The 16,367-nt window shown below is 42.3% G+C and overlaps 1 protein-coding gene across 2 annotated transcripts in view; it reads left to right on the forward strand.

Annotated features, from left to right (window-relative positions):
• CCDC175 (coiled-coil domain containing 175) overlaps positions 1–16,367 on the forward strand; it is a 268,009-nt gene that overhangs the window by 51,966 nt on the left and 199,676 nt on the right. The window contains exons 3-5 of one of the 2 annotated variants that reach the window (XM_069207017.1): positions 1,812–1,923; positions 8,472–8,607; positions 13,242–13,470. In XM_069207017.1, the coding sequence (XP_069063118.1) occupies positions 1,812–1,923; positions 8,472–8,607; positions 13,242–13,470 (477 nt within the window). The remainder of the gene's footprint in view (positions 1–1,811; positions 1,924–8,471; positions 8,608–13,241; positions 13,471–16,367) is intronic. The other variant, XM_069207018.1, reaches the window with a different exon arrangement.

A 16,367-nucleotide genomic window follows, 5' to 3' on the forward strand; every position in this document is an offset into this window, starting at 1 on the left:
AACCTCAAAGGGCTGAGAACTGAAATTAAGACATGTCTTCAAATCCTAGTAATATTTCTGGAGACTAATGATTCTTCCAAACAGGCAAACTGACAGCAGTTTTATTAATCGGTTTGCCACTACGGTGCAGGCCATGCTTTCTACTTTATCATAGTGCAGTGGAACTATATTTTCATACAATGTTAATTGATGTTATGATAGTGCCATTTATATAGCACAGAGTCTGGCATTACTATGGTCTAATAGCACCGCGGGCCGTCCTAGGGCTTGTCCATGTATTTCGAAGGTTTAACTCGTAATTTGAGTAAATGGTAGTGTAAAGTGAGTGCTGACAATTTGTTAGGAATCAGATGCATCTAGCAACAATATTATTAGGACAGTACCGCTAAAGCTAACCAGGATGCAACATGTGAAGCCTGTGAATGTGAATTCAGAGACACTGCTAAGAATTATTCAATTTGTAGGTGCATGCTTACAACATCACTGGCAGGAAACAATGAGGGCTTGTCAGATGCCGTTTAAAAGGAACAAATGCCATATGTAGTAAGCATTTTTATGGTTCCAAATATTCCGATTTGGTATTTGCTCCTTTAAAAATGTTTTTCCAAGTGCACTACTACCATTGTAGAAGTTGGAAAAGGGTTTATGACTCCTAAAACGGGTTTGGGAATGGATTCCGATTTGGTATCTGGAGGGGGTTGTAGGCATCCCTTCCAAATAGCAAATACCAAATGTGTATATTATGTATCAATGCTTTGTGACTTGAAACCCTGTGGCAAATCATTGAAAAGTCACCAAGACCTAAAAAAGGAGATGGTAACCCATTCACAAAAAGGAAGGGGTCCCATTGGGACCCCTGCCCCTTCGTCAATTAAAACAAAATCTGGGGGGAGCAGTGGTCCAAGGAACTTTTCTTTTTCAATGCCGCCCCTTTTAGGCAAAACAGGCTGCACATTAAAAAAAAGCTTGCTTTATTTATCAACCGCCAAAGCACACACAACATTGTGATTGCCTCCAATCGTAGTGAGTCACAAGTTGTATGAGGAAAGTTGGACTGCAACCCACTATGATTCCAAATTTTGCAAACGACCTATCGGTTTGTAAATTTCTTCACTGGACCCAAAAATGCCTTTTCATTGTGCACTGCCCTTTTCCGGATTTCTTCAGTTTCTGACAAGCCCAATATGTTTCCCGCACAGGACAGCCTTATCCAGAGTTCCTTGACAGGTTGTCTACATGACTTTGCTACCAGCACAGTACTCAGCTCTGCGTGGAATGATGCTCCTTTTAACATGGTTGAATACCGTCCCCATAGCCAGACCGTGGTATGACTAATGCTCGGTGGCTGCTGATGGTATACTCGTTGGGTACAGTCTGTTTACCTTAACCTAAGTTTGGTAGGCTGCCTGCTGTGTCTCCCTGGTAAATATGCAGTCCGCCATGAGTGAAACCTCTCATTTCCCCCACAGCATGTGTCATGTATTAGATGTACTTGAGGGCTAATGCATCCATAGCTGGGGGGGCTGGCGTAGCTTATGTTAAGCCCCAAGATTCTTAATTGCCATCATTATGAAGCCAAACATATAGATTATTGCCTTTTCTGCCACAAGAATGTTCCTGCACTACATAGACCTCTCCTGTCTCTGCCAAAGCTATTGTAGCCAAGTTGTGTGTCTGGTTCTAATTCGCAAGGCCCGCAATGGACCTAGAAGACATCCTTTGTGCCACAGAGCACATGGGTATTGAGGGGTGGGGGAGGATCCTGAGTACTCATCAGATTTTAACTTATCATAAACCCTTTCATTTTTCAGGAATATGTAAGAAGAGCCACTCGTGAATTGCTGGAAGAGGAAAGTATAGAAAATAGCAAATTACGATTTAAAATTCTTCATCTACCAGGAAATATTACTAAGGAAATAGCAGGTAATAGTCCAAAACTAAAGAAGCTCTACTGCATCATGCCAAAGATATGCAAATAATTCATGGAATACCTGTTGATAGTATAAGCTTTTAATGCCTTTTGCCATTGGACTGAGTAGATGGGATCTTGGGCCAAAGGGTTACAGGGATTGCCACACACACTTAGTTTGTGCATTTGCACTTGAAAATTGGGTACGGCCCTGAAAGCCAAAGGCTGGGTGCCATATTAACAACAAAATAAAGTAGTCTCCTGTGCATGCTGTAGCTGACATGTGTAACATACCTTGTGCAAGCACAGAAGTTCATGCAGCAGAGACATGAAATGGTAGTACACCCACTGATCGGACCTCCCTAACTTTCAGAAGGTGATTGCAAGACTCCTACAATGTGGGTGCAGTCGCAGACTTCAGGCACCCCTCAAAGGACAGATTTCATGGTGTACCTGCACAGATACATAGTAAGCCTCTTGCAACATGGTCAGTGCAGGGGCAACTGCAGACTGTGTTTGGAAGAGGCCAGGAAGTTCATACATTGAAGGTGAAGTCTGGGACTCTGAGCTCCCTGGGGAGGCATCTGTATGGTCTCTCGGACCCTCTGTATAACTCCCAAAGAGTGGTCCTATTGGTGCTCAAAATGAGCCCTACTTACTGCATGGTTCACTATCAACATGCCCACCCCAGGTCTGTGCTTATGTGCATGCTTCATTGCCCTGGTGCATGCCCATGGACAAAGAGATGTCTTCAACTCCATATGATCACGTTCACACGCAAATGAGGCAGCTCCGGTTTTAGAGCTGCAGTTCTCAAACTGGGGTTCATGGAAACCCGGGAGTCCACAGCACCTACTCAGGGGGTCTGTGACTGTTTAGAAAATTAAGAAATTTTCGCAGATTCATAAAATACATATACGCAACAATCAAAATGTAAAACTGAAAATGTTATCTCTAAGCGTGAAGGAACTTGAAGTTTGAGGCTAAAAATTAAGTTGTATCCCAAGCTTCATTTGTGGGCGCAGCACATGTAAATTCAACAGAAACAAGCCTAGAGGACTGGTGGCTTTAAATAAAGCACTGGTGTTGGACCTGGCCCTTTTACAGGGTCATTCCCCAGACTTTTTGCCTTTTTCCTCCTTGTTTTTCTGACCCTTGTTGGCTGACGTTATGACTCTGAGCACTTTTTCACTGCTAATCAGTGCTAAAGTGCATGTACTCTCCCTTGTAAACTTGGTATGATTGACTTTTACCTAATTGACATATTTAATTTACCTATAAGTCCCTTGTAAAGTGGTACCTCTATACCCAGGGCCTGTAAATTAAATGCTACTAATGGGCCTGTAGCGCTACTTTCACCACCCCGTGAAGTAGCCTTTCAAACCTGTCTCAGGCCTGCTAGCGCAGAGCCTGTGTGTGCAGTTTTCTGCCACAGGGACCTGGTATCTAAATTACCTTGCCAGGCCCAGAACTCCCCTTTTTACTACATGTAAGTCACCCCTTGGTGTCTGACTGCTGTGAGTGCTGCCTTCTCATAGGATTGCATTAGAAATGCCCTGCTTTATGTGTAAGGGGTATTGTCTGAATTATGAGGGGTAGTGTAGGTATGTTTGGTATGGTTGTAATGGTGGTAAGAAATGCTGCTTACTGGTGTGGGTGTATTTTTTTTGCTATTACAGAAATGCCACTTCTAGAAAGTGAGCAATTCTCAGTGCTTATGACTCTAGTGTTTTGCAGCTTGACTCCAATGCACATCTGGGCAGAGTGACAGTTGGGCTTTGTGCATACTTTTCAGACAGCCTGTACACAGGGAGGGTGGAGGTGTCACAGAGGTGCAGCTACATATTGTATGGTGTTCGTGGGCTGAGAGAAGGGAGAGGCGGGGCACACCTACATTTGTAAAGGCTGTGTTCTGGCCTTGTACAATAGGGTCGTTTACCCCCCACTGATGTTTGGAGCCTGTGCTGGAGGAGTGAAGGGGCACTTCCAGAACCAGTTGTAACTGGTTGAAACCCCCGCACCTCCTCATTGTGAAACACCAAGAAAACTGAGTATAAGTACAGGGGAATTTCCCCACAATTTAGACATTCTTGGGACAAGAAGTATACTTGGAATTGGACACAGGATGCTGTTGAATGGACTCACCAGGACCCACCTTGGACTGTTGTTGCTGCTGTGCTGACCTGTGACCTGCCTGGTCACTAGGAGGAACTGCCATCACCTGCACCCCTTGTACTGACCTGTTGTTGGGGCCTGATAGCCCTGTGTTTCCCCTCTTTCTGTCTCTGGGGCAGGGTGTTGTGGCCCCTGACCCCTGTACTTTCCAAAAGCACGAGGAGTGGTTCGTTTCTGCCTCTGCATCACCTGGAGAGCGGTTTTCTGCACCCCCGGTGCTTCCAGAGTGCAGTTGCCGTGAAATAGGCTCACCACCGCAACCCGGGCTAATAGAACTGCCTTGCTGCCAATTCCACTGGCGCGACATGGCTTGAGGAAGGTCCCCCTGCGCTTCTAAAAGTGACCCGCTGCTGTGAGGGATTCACCGCTGCAGTCTGGCTTCATCTATGAGGTGCGCCGTAACCGTGCTACCCCCCCCCCCCCCGGTGCCCCTGGGGGACCACAAACCAAAGCAACAAGAGCGAGCGCGCTCCTATTGTGCCCCCGGGGCGAGCACGCTCTCAGGAGCGCCCCCAGGGAACAAGCAGGCACCTGCATGCTGCAGTGTGCCGGACCGACTCCCTGTTGGGATCCTGAGCCAGGCAAGGGGACAGAAGCCTCATCAGAGGATCCCCCGCCCCACCAGGCCCTATGTGTCGATTGGGGCCCTGTTGCCCCCCTCTACTTTAATGGAAGGGCCGGTTGATGACCAGGGGGAGGCCACCAGAGGACACGGGCCCCCGGAGGGGTTGATATCTGATTTGTAAAAGCGGGCAGGGTGGAAGCATCATTGGAGAATGCCCCTGCCGCCGAGCTAGTTCTTGGGCATTTTCGTGCCCCCCCCCCTTGTGGAAGGGCCAGTGGAGGCCCCCCAGAGATCGCCGCCCCAGGGGGGGCCTGTTAGATACATCAGAGAGGGTGCTGACCGCCCCTCTCCCCCAGGAGCCAAATGTGGCCCCCATTTAGCACCCACGAGTGCCAGGGGCCCCACCTTCCTCTTCTAGGCACCAGGAGTGCCTTTTCGTCAGTAAACAGGTACTTTTGGGGACATGTTAGGGTCTTAGGAGCCTAATAGGGACACTAGGAGGATGATATGCTCCATGACTATTTTCCTAATGCTATATAGATTTGCTACATGTTCCTGTTATGGGCATGACAAGCTGATGTATGTTTTTTTATCACTTGCCATATGTGCTCTGATGTTTCTTTTATGGATATTTATGATGTGTTCATGACAAGTACATATAATTCTTTATTGTGATTCCTGACTACTGCTAGTTTTGCAGAGTAACTAATGTGTAATGTTCTGACAACTGTAATGTTTGGTCTAATTATGTTTTGTGGAATACAGTTTATTTTTACATAGCTCAGTGTTGTGTTTACTTTGTGGTGTGTATCTTGCATCACGTGTGTTGTGTGTGTTGTGCAAACGCTTTACACATTGCCTCCGGGTTAGGCCTGCCTGCTCGTGCCAAGCTACCAAGGGGGTGAGCAGGGGTTATCTTGGACGTATAACCCCCTTGCCCTGACTAGAGTGGGTGGGTTCTGCCTGGCTTAGGTGCATACCCTAGCCAACCAGAAATCCCATTTCTAACAACTGGTATAGTAAGGCAACCTCCAATCTTCCTGCTAAAATTAAAATTACAATGTTTGTGGGGTTTTTTGGTTTGTGAATCCAATATGTTGCAATTTTTTTATTGTTCGATCCACCCTTTCTTTATTTTGGTGTATTGCTTAGAGGTTCAAATCGTAGAAATTGTTAAGGCCGAGGTCCTAGTAGTGATTCATTGGTGATCAACGGAAGTCAGAATTGCACGAACTGAAACCCCTAAGGGTCAATATTTAGAAAGAGAACTAGCATTTTCAGAAGAGGCCCCTCCTCCTTAACATACAAAAGTTGTCTGGAAAGAAGAACTGAGATGCTTAAATCTGCTTACACAGGACTTTTAAAAGAAAACAAAGACAAAAGAATCTATTGATATGAAGTTCCCCGAACCTGTGCAGCTGGAGGATATGTGGGAAATAATTTCCCCATTGGAAGAATCTTTTTGTATTTTTGTTGGTACCTCTATTTCAAGGATGTTGGACTCAGCTCCCAGACAATTATAATGTTTAGATTATAATGTTTAGAGAGAGAAATGGAAAGCTTCTGCTCACACCGTTAGCTAAGAACTTTCTGAAGCGGTGCAGAGGCACTACATGAGGGGTAAGACATTGATATGGTGAACTAATCAAGATGGATATCACATGCAGAAGGTTGCCTCACGTTGCATGTTTCCAACACGGTGCAAATTATAGGGGATAATATTTCCCCTTGAACAAACATGCTAAAATTCAGTGTATGATCTCTGGGAACCCATGAGCGGAGACAGTTTTTACAAGCAATTTTTCCCATGAGGTAATTGCCAAGATACACTTTTTTCTGTGTACTTTTCTCCAGATAGGACCTGGAAGTATTTGCACGTATAGAATTTGGGAGTTTTGTTTGTGCTACTCTGTAATGGGTGCAAAGTGGAAAAGGCTCTTTCACGTAATTTTACACTTTGAGCACAGTTCTGATGAGGAAAACACAGGCCTTGATTTAATAATATTTCAGGCCAAACAGCACAGCGTCCAGGTTTTCTGCACATCATTGCATAAGGTGAAAAACAGTGCAGCACCATATCTACAAATACTGGCCTGCTGCTGCGCTGGCGCTCAAATATGGCTACCTTATGCAGTGTGCAGCCTTGCACCATGGTGCAAAGGTGAACATGCCCTGTTTAGCATAGGATTTGTATTGGAGGCACACCCTCTTACTACAGTTTCCAAATGTAGAAAACTGGAACGGTTCCCAAATATTGTTTTTTTTCCATTGAATGTGTGCTATGCACTGTAGCACATGAACAGTGTGTATTTTTTTTTTTTTAGAAATAAGCACACTTCTCCTTGTGTGCATCTGCGTCTAGTAGGTGTTTTTGACGTAAAGCCGTTGTAGCTACCTTAGTAGATCAAGCCTTATGCCAAAGCCTATGTGTTTGTGCTTATGTGCCCCAGTAACGGCCCATTCAAGGAAAGAGATGTAAAGCAATTTTTGCAATGTGACATGTACACATTCCAGTGCTAACTTCTTTGCACTGGCGCAGTGGTTCCCAAACCTTTTAAACCCACAATCCACTTTTTAGAATGACAAAAGTTTGTGAGCCACCTACCTTTAATGGACAAAAGAAGGGGCAATATTTGAATGTAAGTAACGCATTTTGTGGCTGAGCAATGTCATTTACAGACAGCACATTTTTCATTGAAATGGTCACTACCTTTGTATTGACATATTGTTTTACTGATAAGACTCTGTGGCATTTAGCACTCAAATGATAATGTATGGAAATTGTGTTTCTGTGAATATTTATCAGTTTTGCATCACCAAGGAGGTCACTATGAGTTTGGCGGACAGAAAAGGTTGTCCGCCAAACTCCTGCGGTGAGGTTACCACCAGTGAGGTGCCCTTCCTGCAGGCCCCATTAAGAGTTTCCCACAAGGTCAGCAGGAAACGGCCTACAACATTGACGCCGGCTCAGAATAGAGCCTGCGGCAATGCTGTAGTGCATAAGGTGCACCAGCATCTGTGGGAAAATTGCGACGGAGCTGGCCAGGGGGCCCCTGCACCCTGTCTCCACCAGCCTTTACATGGTCGGGCTACCGCCCTGTAATCACCGGCGGAGAGGGGACTCGTATACCACAGACCAGCGCTGCTTGCAGCTCTGCCCTGGCGGATTAGGGCCGCCAGCCCCTCCAGTTGAGGAGAACTGGCAGTGCTGGTGGTCCGACCATGGCACAACTGCCACGGTTGTAATGTGGCTGTCGGACTGCCACAATGGCGGTGGTCCAACCGCCACCGTTGTGAGGCCCCAGGTGTCCTGATTTGTTTTAGTCCTATTAGAATCTATGTTTCCAGCACACTTCAGAATTTTAAAAAAGTGCTTCATTTTAGCTCTCCTAACTGCCTGTACTCCAGCAGGATTGACACATAATTCACTTTAAAAACTCCTCTTGCTTTGTAGTCAGAGAAAGAAAAGTAAACACCAATGCCCTGTTAAAAGAATAAGCAGCAATTTGTTTTTATCAGGAGACATAGACGTCTGTCTTTGAAGCACTGGCAAGTGTGACAAGATATGCACACAATTTAAAGACATCTTTATTTATTGCTCTGTCTTTCCCAACCCACCAAAAATCAGCTTGTGACCTCCAATGGGTTGCGACTCACAGTTTGGGAAATGGTTCGCAGGATAGTAACAGCATGCCCCACTTTGCGTCGCTTTGTGTCATACTGGACTTTACCATTATTTTCAATTCTGTGTTCTCACCTTGTGAACAAAACATATTCTCACCCGGTGATTTTACACCCCTTCCTGGTTTGTTATTGATGCAGATGCAGTTTCCTGGGCACGTGACTCCAATGCTTCCCAATTAGATGAGTTGCAGAGTGAACTGAGAGACCTAATGCCGGAGATTGAATGTACAAACCAGAAGCAGCTAAGTTTGGAAGAACTGAATTCTTCTCTTTGGTATGGACAAGTGTTGGTTGTACATATATGGTTTTGGTTTTCAAACTATTTTTATTTTAATCGTTTCCTTTTGTTGAACAAAAAACAGTCCCAAGTTTTAAAGTGTCACAAGATCGTTTCTCTTATTCCTCGACAATGGTTAGTGTGACAAAAAAGTGTGGTTGGCTTGTGGCTGGGAAACAGCCTTTGGAAAATGAAAATAGACAACAAGGTAGATGAAGCAGCACCTCAAAATCTGAACCTAAAATCTGATCACTAACTACTTTTTGATCAAAATGTTGACATGAATTGGACCAAATGCACGTCAAACCAGTGGGTGTTTTAGGCACACTGACTGGTTTGTGAAGTGAGCTTCATTTTGTGATGCAGGTAATGTATTAATCAGTCATATCGCTAAAATATACATCGGCGGGATATTGGAAAATCTCATGCCATGTTAATATTTAGGAGGCTCCAGGTATTTTTCTAACCCACTGCAAAATGTTCGGGAACACAACAATGGAGGCCTGAGAAGGACAGGAGCCCTCCATCCCTTGGTTGACATTATTTACATATAAATATTTTATATATTATAATATTATGTAAAATAACAAGAATCATACAAATAATAAGAAGATAAACTCTAATCCCTTATGCAAGTGATATTATACCCCTACTAAACTACAGTGCATGCACCTTCATGTTGACCCGAAGTGTTGGAAGAGTTGTGGCCTCCAAAGTAATGCTCTACACCCAAGGTGGAGTAGCCCTAAATTGTCCATATCTTGGAAGGAAGTTCTCTGTGCCATAAAAAAAATCTTAGGCTACCCCCATCCCAGCAATTTTTGGGTCATACTGTGTCTGACACCTCCATTTTGGTTAATGTGATGAAAAAGATAGGATGCTGCTTTAGCAATGCATGTTTGCCTGCAAAGCTCTCACTCATTACCCTTCGAAATAAAACCATACTGGCCTTGGTGCTTATAGAACATACTTTTGTTCTAGGTTTTGACAAACTTTGAGTACCGTTTGAGAAAATCTGTTGGGCCTTTATGAACAGTGTCAATGGTTTTGCACTGGAACCTCTGTCCACCAAAAATGTATGTATGTGTAGTGCTTAGGTACATAAGTGTGGGGCACCCCAGAATGGGGATTCTTATGAATAAATGCAGGTCCAGGTTTTCGAGAATTAGCAGTAAGCAGATAGGGTGCTGCCTCTCCTTTCCAGGATGTGATACGTTTTTCTCTGTCTTTCTCTTTATTTATTTATTTCTTGTTATCCCTCTATCTCTCCTTCTCTTTCTCCTCCTCTCTGTCTGGTTTGAAATCACATCCCCTGAAATGGCACGGGAATGATTCTTTGTGTTCACAATTCCTTTATCTGTCTTGAAGGTATGCTCTGGCATGGTGGAGTGGACACAAACAAAGGACCATAGCCTATGGCATGACACCTGCAAAATGCGTTCACGCAACAGATGAGCTGCCTGCCCCTGCCCTGCACCCTGTGCCCAAAGCTCACCAAAGAGCAGGAACTCAGCATTAGTTCCTTGATTGACTAGAGGCTGCCTGGGCATAATGCACATATCCAGAGGACAGCATGGGAAGATCAGAGTGATGATACACATTTTGGAATATGGTGTCCTTGAGATGAGCCATACTAACAGAAAGATGCACTTTATGATGGCTTGTCATCTCCATACCTTTTCAAATATATTTAAATAGACAGATGGTTTGGGGGTAATTGTCATAATTTCTGTATCTAAGGTCGTCTTCAAGCCACATATTCAAAGTCACTTTTCCACTGCAGCGAGCTCCATACACCAACACAGAGGAACTTACTGGACCAAAATCAGAAAATTTGTCTCCACTGAAGGAATAGAAAACATGCTTCTTGCCAGGGACAGGGACCACCCTGCTTTTGAATGCTGAAGAGAAGTGGGCAGCGTGAAGTTTCAGAACTTACACCTTTCTCAAACCAGACTACAGGCCCAGCTGTGACAGCAAAACGTTTCAAAGACCAGAGACCCGATACCACTGTACAGCACAAAACCAGAATCCTAAATTTCAAGAGAAGAGCTGAGCCTTCTCCTTCTCTCCCCTACAAGGCGTCAGCAGTCAGTATTCCGTCTGACTGACATAAGTTTTCGAAGGGTACAAGAAACCAAGGCAGCCTGCCAGAGGTGCCCGTCTACTTCCTGAACAGGGTCGTTTCCTGCTTTTGTGTTATAAGAGCATGGTTCCTTCTGTTTATGCAGCCCACTCCTGTGTGCCGTCCAGAGCTGTGATCTCCACCTGCCTCCCCCTCCGTGCCTGCGTGCACCCGTCCTGATTGATGCCTCCTTGAAAGACACTAGTAGACTCATAATCATCTGAGTAAGATTCTACTGAAATGTGAAGAAAGGCCTTTCCATATCGCACATCGCAGACACTGCGTCAGCTCCTCCTGTTTTTAACGCCCTATCTGCTGCCCCACTTTATGTACGTAGGAACGCCTGGCGAGTGCTGCTGGTGCTTGTGTTACACTGTTTTGATACCACATAACTGCTGTATTTTTATCAAAGTGTTTTTTTTAAATTTGCGGTTAATCTTTGAAAGATTAAAAGTCACATCTATTAAAAAAAATATATAATAGTGACTAGACACAAAACAGTGCTCTGCTTTCACTCATCGTTGCCGTTTTTGTTGGTTGCAGAGTATTATACGTTCTGTTTTTTCGGTGAATTACTTGAAAGGGTACTACATATCGTAAATCATGTATGTTGTGAATAATATGTTTTAAATCTTTTCAAAGTCAGCATGCATACTTTAGACAGCGGAGTCTCTTGATTGACATTTGTGCAGCACTTGGAACCTCTGTGTTTTGTCACACGCATTTTGTTTGTATTGGGCAGTTTTTACCTTTTCCATTCCTTCTTAACGTATTCTGCATCTGGAGAAACATACGACCAGCGGCAGGGCACAAGTTCGAATCCCAGCAAGTCCACCTCTAACTTCATCCCTTCCTTCCAGCATGAACTCCATCAGCGTTATGGTCACATTGTTCACACTGTTAGCTAATTGAAGTCATATTTTTGGGTAATGTTGATATGGGTGTGGAGTGGCTGTCTCTCAGGACATATAGGTATTTCTTGTAGATAGAACCTCATGGCACAGCAGATGGATTAGGTCTATAATTTAAGGAGGCAGAATGCAGAGCATGGATAGAAACAAGTCTGGGCCAGGTCCTTCATGGCTCATTTGAATTACGATATATTGTATTTCCTGCAAAGAGGTACCAATCTCGAACATTTTGTTATTGTTTTTGGTTGTTCTGGTACTTTATACAGCATACAATAGTGGCATAAATTTCTCCTGAAAAGACTATTGCTCTGTAGCCCTGAAAATAGAAATATTCCAACCTATTTGACGCTTTTATTTGTGCCAAGTTGTAATTCCCAGGGTATCACTTACATGAGTCATGTGATTTACAATGTATTTTACAGCATAATTGAAAACAGAATCATTGGTTAAGTGATAATTGGTACCATTGATGGTATGTGTGTGTGTTCCTATTCTTCTTCCTTCTGATCTTCCTTTCCTTACCCAAGTGCCTGTTTTAAAACAGATCTTAAGGTGAGACTTATGCAACATGTAACATGAGGAGAGACGCAGTTGTGAACCAAAGGAGTGTGATTCGTAGGTTGGACATACTGACTGGATATTACTTTAGCAAGAATTGTGAGCACTAGAAGGAGATATGTGTTTAATGCTAATGTGGCAAGCTGGGGGCCTGCTTAAGAGTAGTGTTGTAAAACTGAGAGTAGTTTGTGTTTTAAGGGCCTTGTATGTAATATCATTGCAGTAGGCTTGCTAGCCCTAAAAATGTGTAATGCACAATGCCCTCTAAAGGCTAAATATATGGTTACACTGCATTACATTCTGCCATTTCCTTTTCATGTGGATATGCCCTCTAGGGACTAACTATATGGTTACCTAACCATATTTCTTACAAACGCTATTTTCAGTGTTGTGTCCTCTGGGACTGTTCTGAGCATTAGAGTCTAATGCCAAAAGTGTATTTTTGATAAAGGTTTTTATTTGGTTTATATGATAGTTGTATATGTTTTATTAATCCCTCCTTATTGCAGTTATGACCATGATCCGGGCCAACTAAACATCCTTATTACGCTCTTTGAACACTCTAGATATGTTTGGGTGACCCTTCTAGTTTATTTCTCTTGTTATTCCTCCATGGCTGCCTTGTGTCTTTTTTGGGGGGAGTTCTGTTAGACTAGTAGCAAATCTGATGGTGGGGTGGTGAAAGTGATATTCTGTTGGAATTAGCATGGCAGATTTAAATTAGGATGCTAAACAGCAGCATTTTCATTTTTGGCTGCGGCTAGAGGAAGAAGGTAAATGGAAGTGCTTTAGTTATAGGCAGGGCCACTGGAATTATGTGGCAAAAAACAACCAAATTATGAGGCAGGATAGACCAATTTATGTAGCAAGAAAAGTCCAGTTATGAATTTACAACACCAATAGCTTTAACTCAAGCAAATGCGAGACCTATTGCATTGCAAATGCTTATTGTAGCTGCCATCTCTCGAGTCATTGTACCTATTCTTAGAACCACTTTCTTGATTGATTCCTACAAGTTTATGTTTTTTGTCTACTAGTGACCGTGTGAAAAAGATGTCAGAACGACACGAAGAAGTTGTTCAGCAACTGAATGTTCATATGGCAAATAAAGCTGATAAGAATATTGATTTGAATGAGACCTACAGCAAATCAAGAGATGCCAAACAGGCAGTCATTGACTTGGCATACTGTCTTCGTGACTTGGAAGAAGACTTGGTTCTGGAAAAGGAACAGCACTCCAAAGAAATAGAGAGACTTAATAAAGAGGTACAGTACACATAGAGAGGTACAACACTTAAAAGCATGCATTAAAAAGTAGTCTAACCAGGTATATTCCATGCCGTGGTAGAGAAATATGTATCATTGAGATTGAGGTGTGTGTGTGTGTGTGTCTGTGTCTATTGTGTACTGTTTGTGACCTTGTGTCTCCATGCTTCTCTTAACTTAGCATGTACATTCATGGGTACATGTATGAACGCATGTGTTTCTAGAGGGAATTCTAAAAGAACCTATTTTAGAAATGGGGTATTGACAAATACAAGGGCAGTGTCAGGGGTACTCATTCTCTTTTCATTCCTATCCAAATAGTAGGTTCCATTCCCTCTTTGAAGGCATTACTCAGAATTGAATGTAGTAAAGACAAAAATACACGTATACGATGCCAATGAATGCAGTGGGATTATCAATTACTGGTGTGTTTAGTCGTTTTGTAGAAAAGTTGGCCATAACTTGGTGTATTCTAGCTCTTGCCTGCTATTTCGTAGCCTTCTATCACCAACATTTAGCTGGTGGTAGATAGTGGCATTAACAGTGTAAGACTGTTGTAATGACGCTGTTGATTTAATACTGCAAGCTCAAAAATGTCCGTTAAAGTGGTTGCCATCCATCTTCCAGCTTCTAAATGAGAACCAAAGAAGATAATTACATACAGATCTTGCACATTTTAGGCCCTAAATGTAGGGTTATTCATATTTTCTTATTGTACTTTGTTGTTCTTTACAAGCAAGGTTTACCTTCACTAGACAGTACCATGTTTCACAGGTATAGGGTCAAAGAAATTGATTCCTAGTTACTTTACGTTTTATATAACTCACTTGAAGAACTGGTGCTGGTTGGAAAACGCACACCCAAGCCTAGTTTCGTCACATGAAGCGTTGTAGTTAGTTGTTTAAAGAGGCTATTTATTGGGAGGTGCTAGTGGTTCTGATCGAAGTGGCTTTCCTTCCTAGTTAAATAAATATTGTGTCTGTTGTGGGTGAATCAGCATTATGGTTAGTTCATTTTATGTTCTTTCTTAAATTGTCTTTTATATTCCCATGTTTTGTGATAGCAGCACGTTGAATCGTCTACTAAAAGAAAACGTGACCAACTTTTCTAGTCATGTTGCCTGCTCTTTGTTCGTAAAATCAAATAATGCTTATTACAGTACCTGTTCTTTTTATTTATAATCATAAGACTGCAATTTGTAGACATTTTGTTTTACAGAAACATTTCCTGTAATGTGCCTTGACCCAACAATTCCATCACAGAAACTCTTATTATTATAATTTGCCTTGGTTCTTAATCTTTATCACAATTACATTTGATAACTTCTTTTGTTTTGTCTAAATGTGTTCCACTCCACTCTGGTCTCTTAGCTTTTTCAAAACTGATACAGAGTGAAAGCAAGAAATAAAACAGTACTTGAAACTTTAGTGTAGCCAAACGCCATATCTACATTATCATACCAATCTATTATTTTATGCTTCTTTTGTACAAGCCACATTGTAAAATTGTATGTGTTGGAAACATGCCTAGCATTAGATTTTCTTTATTTTACCCTGTCTCTTTCACTTACATTTTTAAGTGGTCTCTCATTTACTGTGTCTTTCTCTGTGGGCTCTATTTTACCCTTTCCTTTTCTGAGGATGTCTCCTTCATCCTTTCTCTTTGTGTGGCTCCTTGTTATGACACAACTTTTTTTCTGCAGGTCCATCTTTTAACTTTTTTATTTGTGTGACTCTTTTTTACCACATTTTTCCTTTGGGGTATGCTCATTTTTACTATTGCTCTTTTTGTGTGTCGGTCTCTGGGTATCCATCTTTTACTCTTTCTTTTTATTATGGTCTCTCTTTTACCATTTCCCTGTGTGGTGCTCTCTTGCCATTGCTTTTTCTGTGTGTGTCTCCCACCCATCTGTTTTTTTGAGCTGCACATTTGCTGTCTTTATAGCTGTGGTCTCTCTTTTATTTTGTATTTGTATGTGTCCCTCGTTATTTAACCTTCATCCTTGCAGTTAGTTTAGCTTGCTCGGAATAGTTTTTATCTTTCTTTTTTCTTCTAGTCTTTCTTTTACCCTTTTGCAGTTGGTCTCTTTTATCTTCACTATATTTGTTATTTACACTTTCGTTTTATGAGTCTGTGGGTCCTTCTTCTGCCTCTTTTTATGTTATTAATCTATTTTACACTCGCACGTTCTCCTAGGTTATATTTACACTTTCTTTTTCAACAAGGCACTCCTTTACCCTGTCTCTTTCTGTGGCTCTATTCTGCTATTTTACGTTTATTTGATCTCACTTCGACCCATATTTATTTTTAGTCACCTTTTCACTTTTCCAGATTTATTTTACTGTTTCTCTTTCTGTAAATCTTTGATTGTCATCTTGCTTTTTTTATAAGTCTCAATCCTACTTTCCTTTTCGTTGAACCATCTTTCACCCCTTCTTTATCTCTGTATCTCTCTAATAATGTGTATCCATCCTGTTAACTGTTAAAACTTATTTCTTTCTAAGGGTCTTCTCTCTCTCTCTTTCTCTCTCTCCCTCTCTCTCTCTCTCTCTCTCTCTCTCTCTCTCTCTCTCTCTCTCTCACACACACACACAATTCACTCTCTTATCTCTCTTATGCCTTCTCTTTCTTTATGTCTTACATTATGTTACCCTCTGTACACACCTTTCCCACACATACTGTTACTCTTTTGCTTTAGTGTATGTATGTATATGGTATTTATTTAGGCGAATTTAGCTAAAAGACAGCTGAACACTGTACATGTTCAAAAGCAAAGATTATTTTATAAGAATGGTAGCTGCTTTGTGGGGTCTTACTGCATCATGATGTGTTGTTCTTCGAAGAGGTGAGTCTTCAGTTCTTTCCTAAATTGGAACAGGATTGAGCAGTCTTGATAG

Source organism: Pleurodeles waltl, chromosome 9, assembly GCF_031143425.1.
Source record: "Pleurodeles waltl isolate 20211129_DDA chromosome 9, aPleWal1.hap1.20221129, whole genome shotgun sequence".
Classification (NCBI taxonomy): domain Eukaryota; kingdom Metazoa; phylum Chordata; class Amphibia; order Caudata; family Salamandridae; genus Pleurodeles; species Pleurodeles waltl.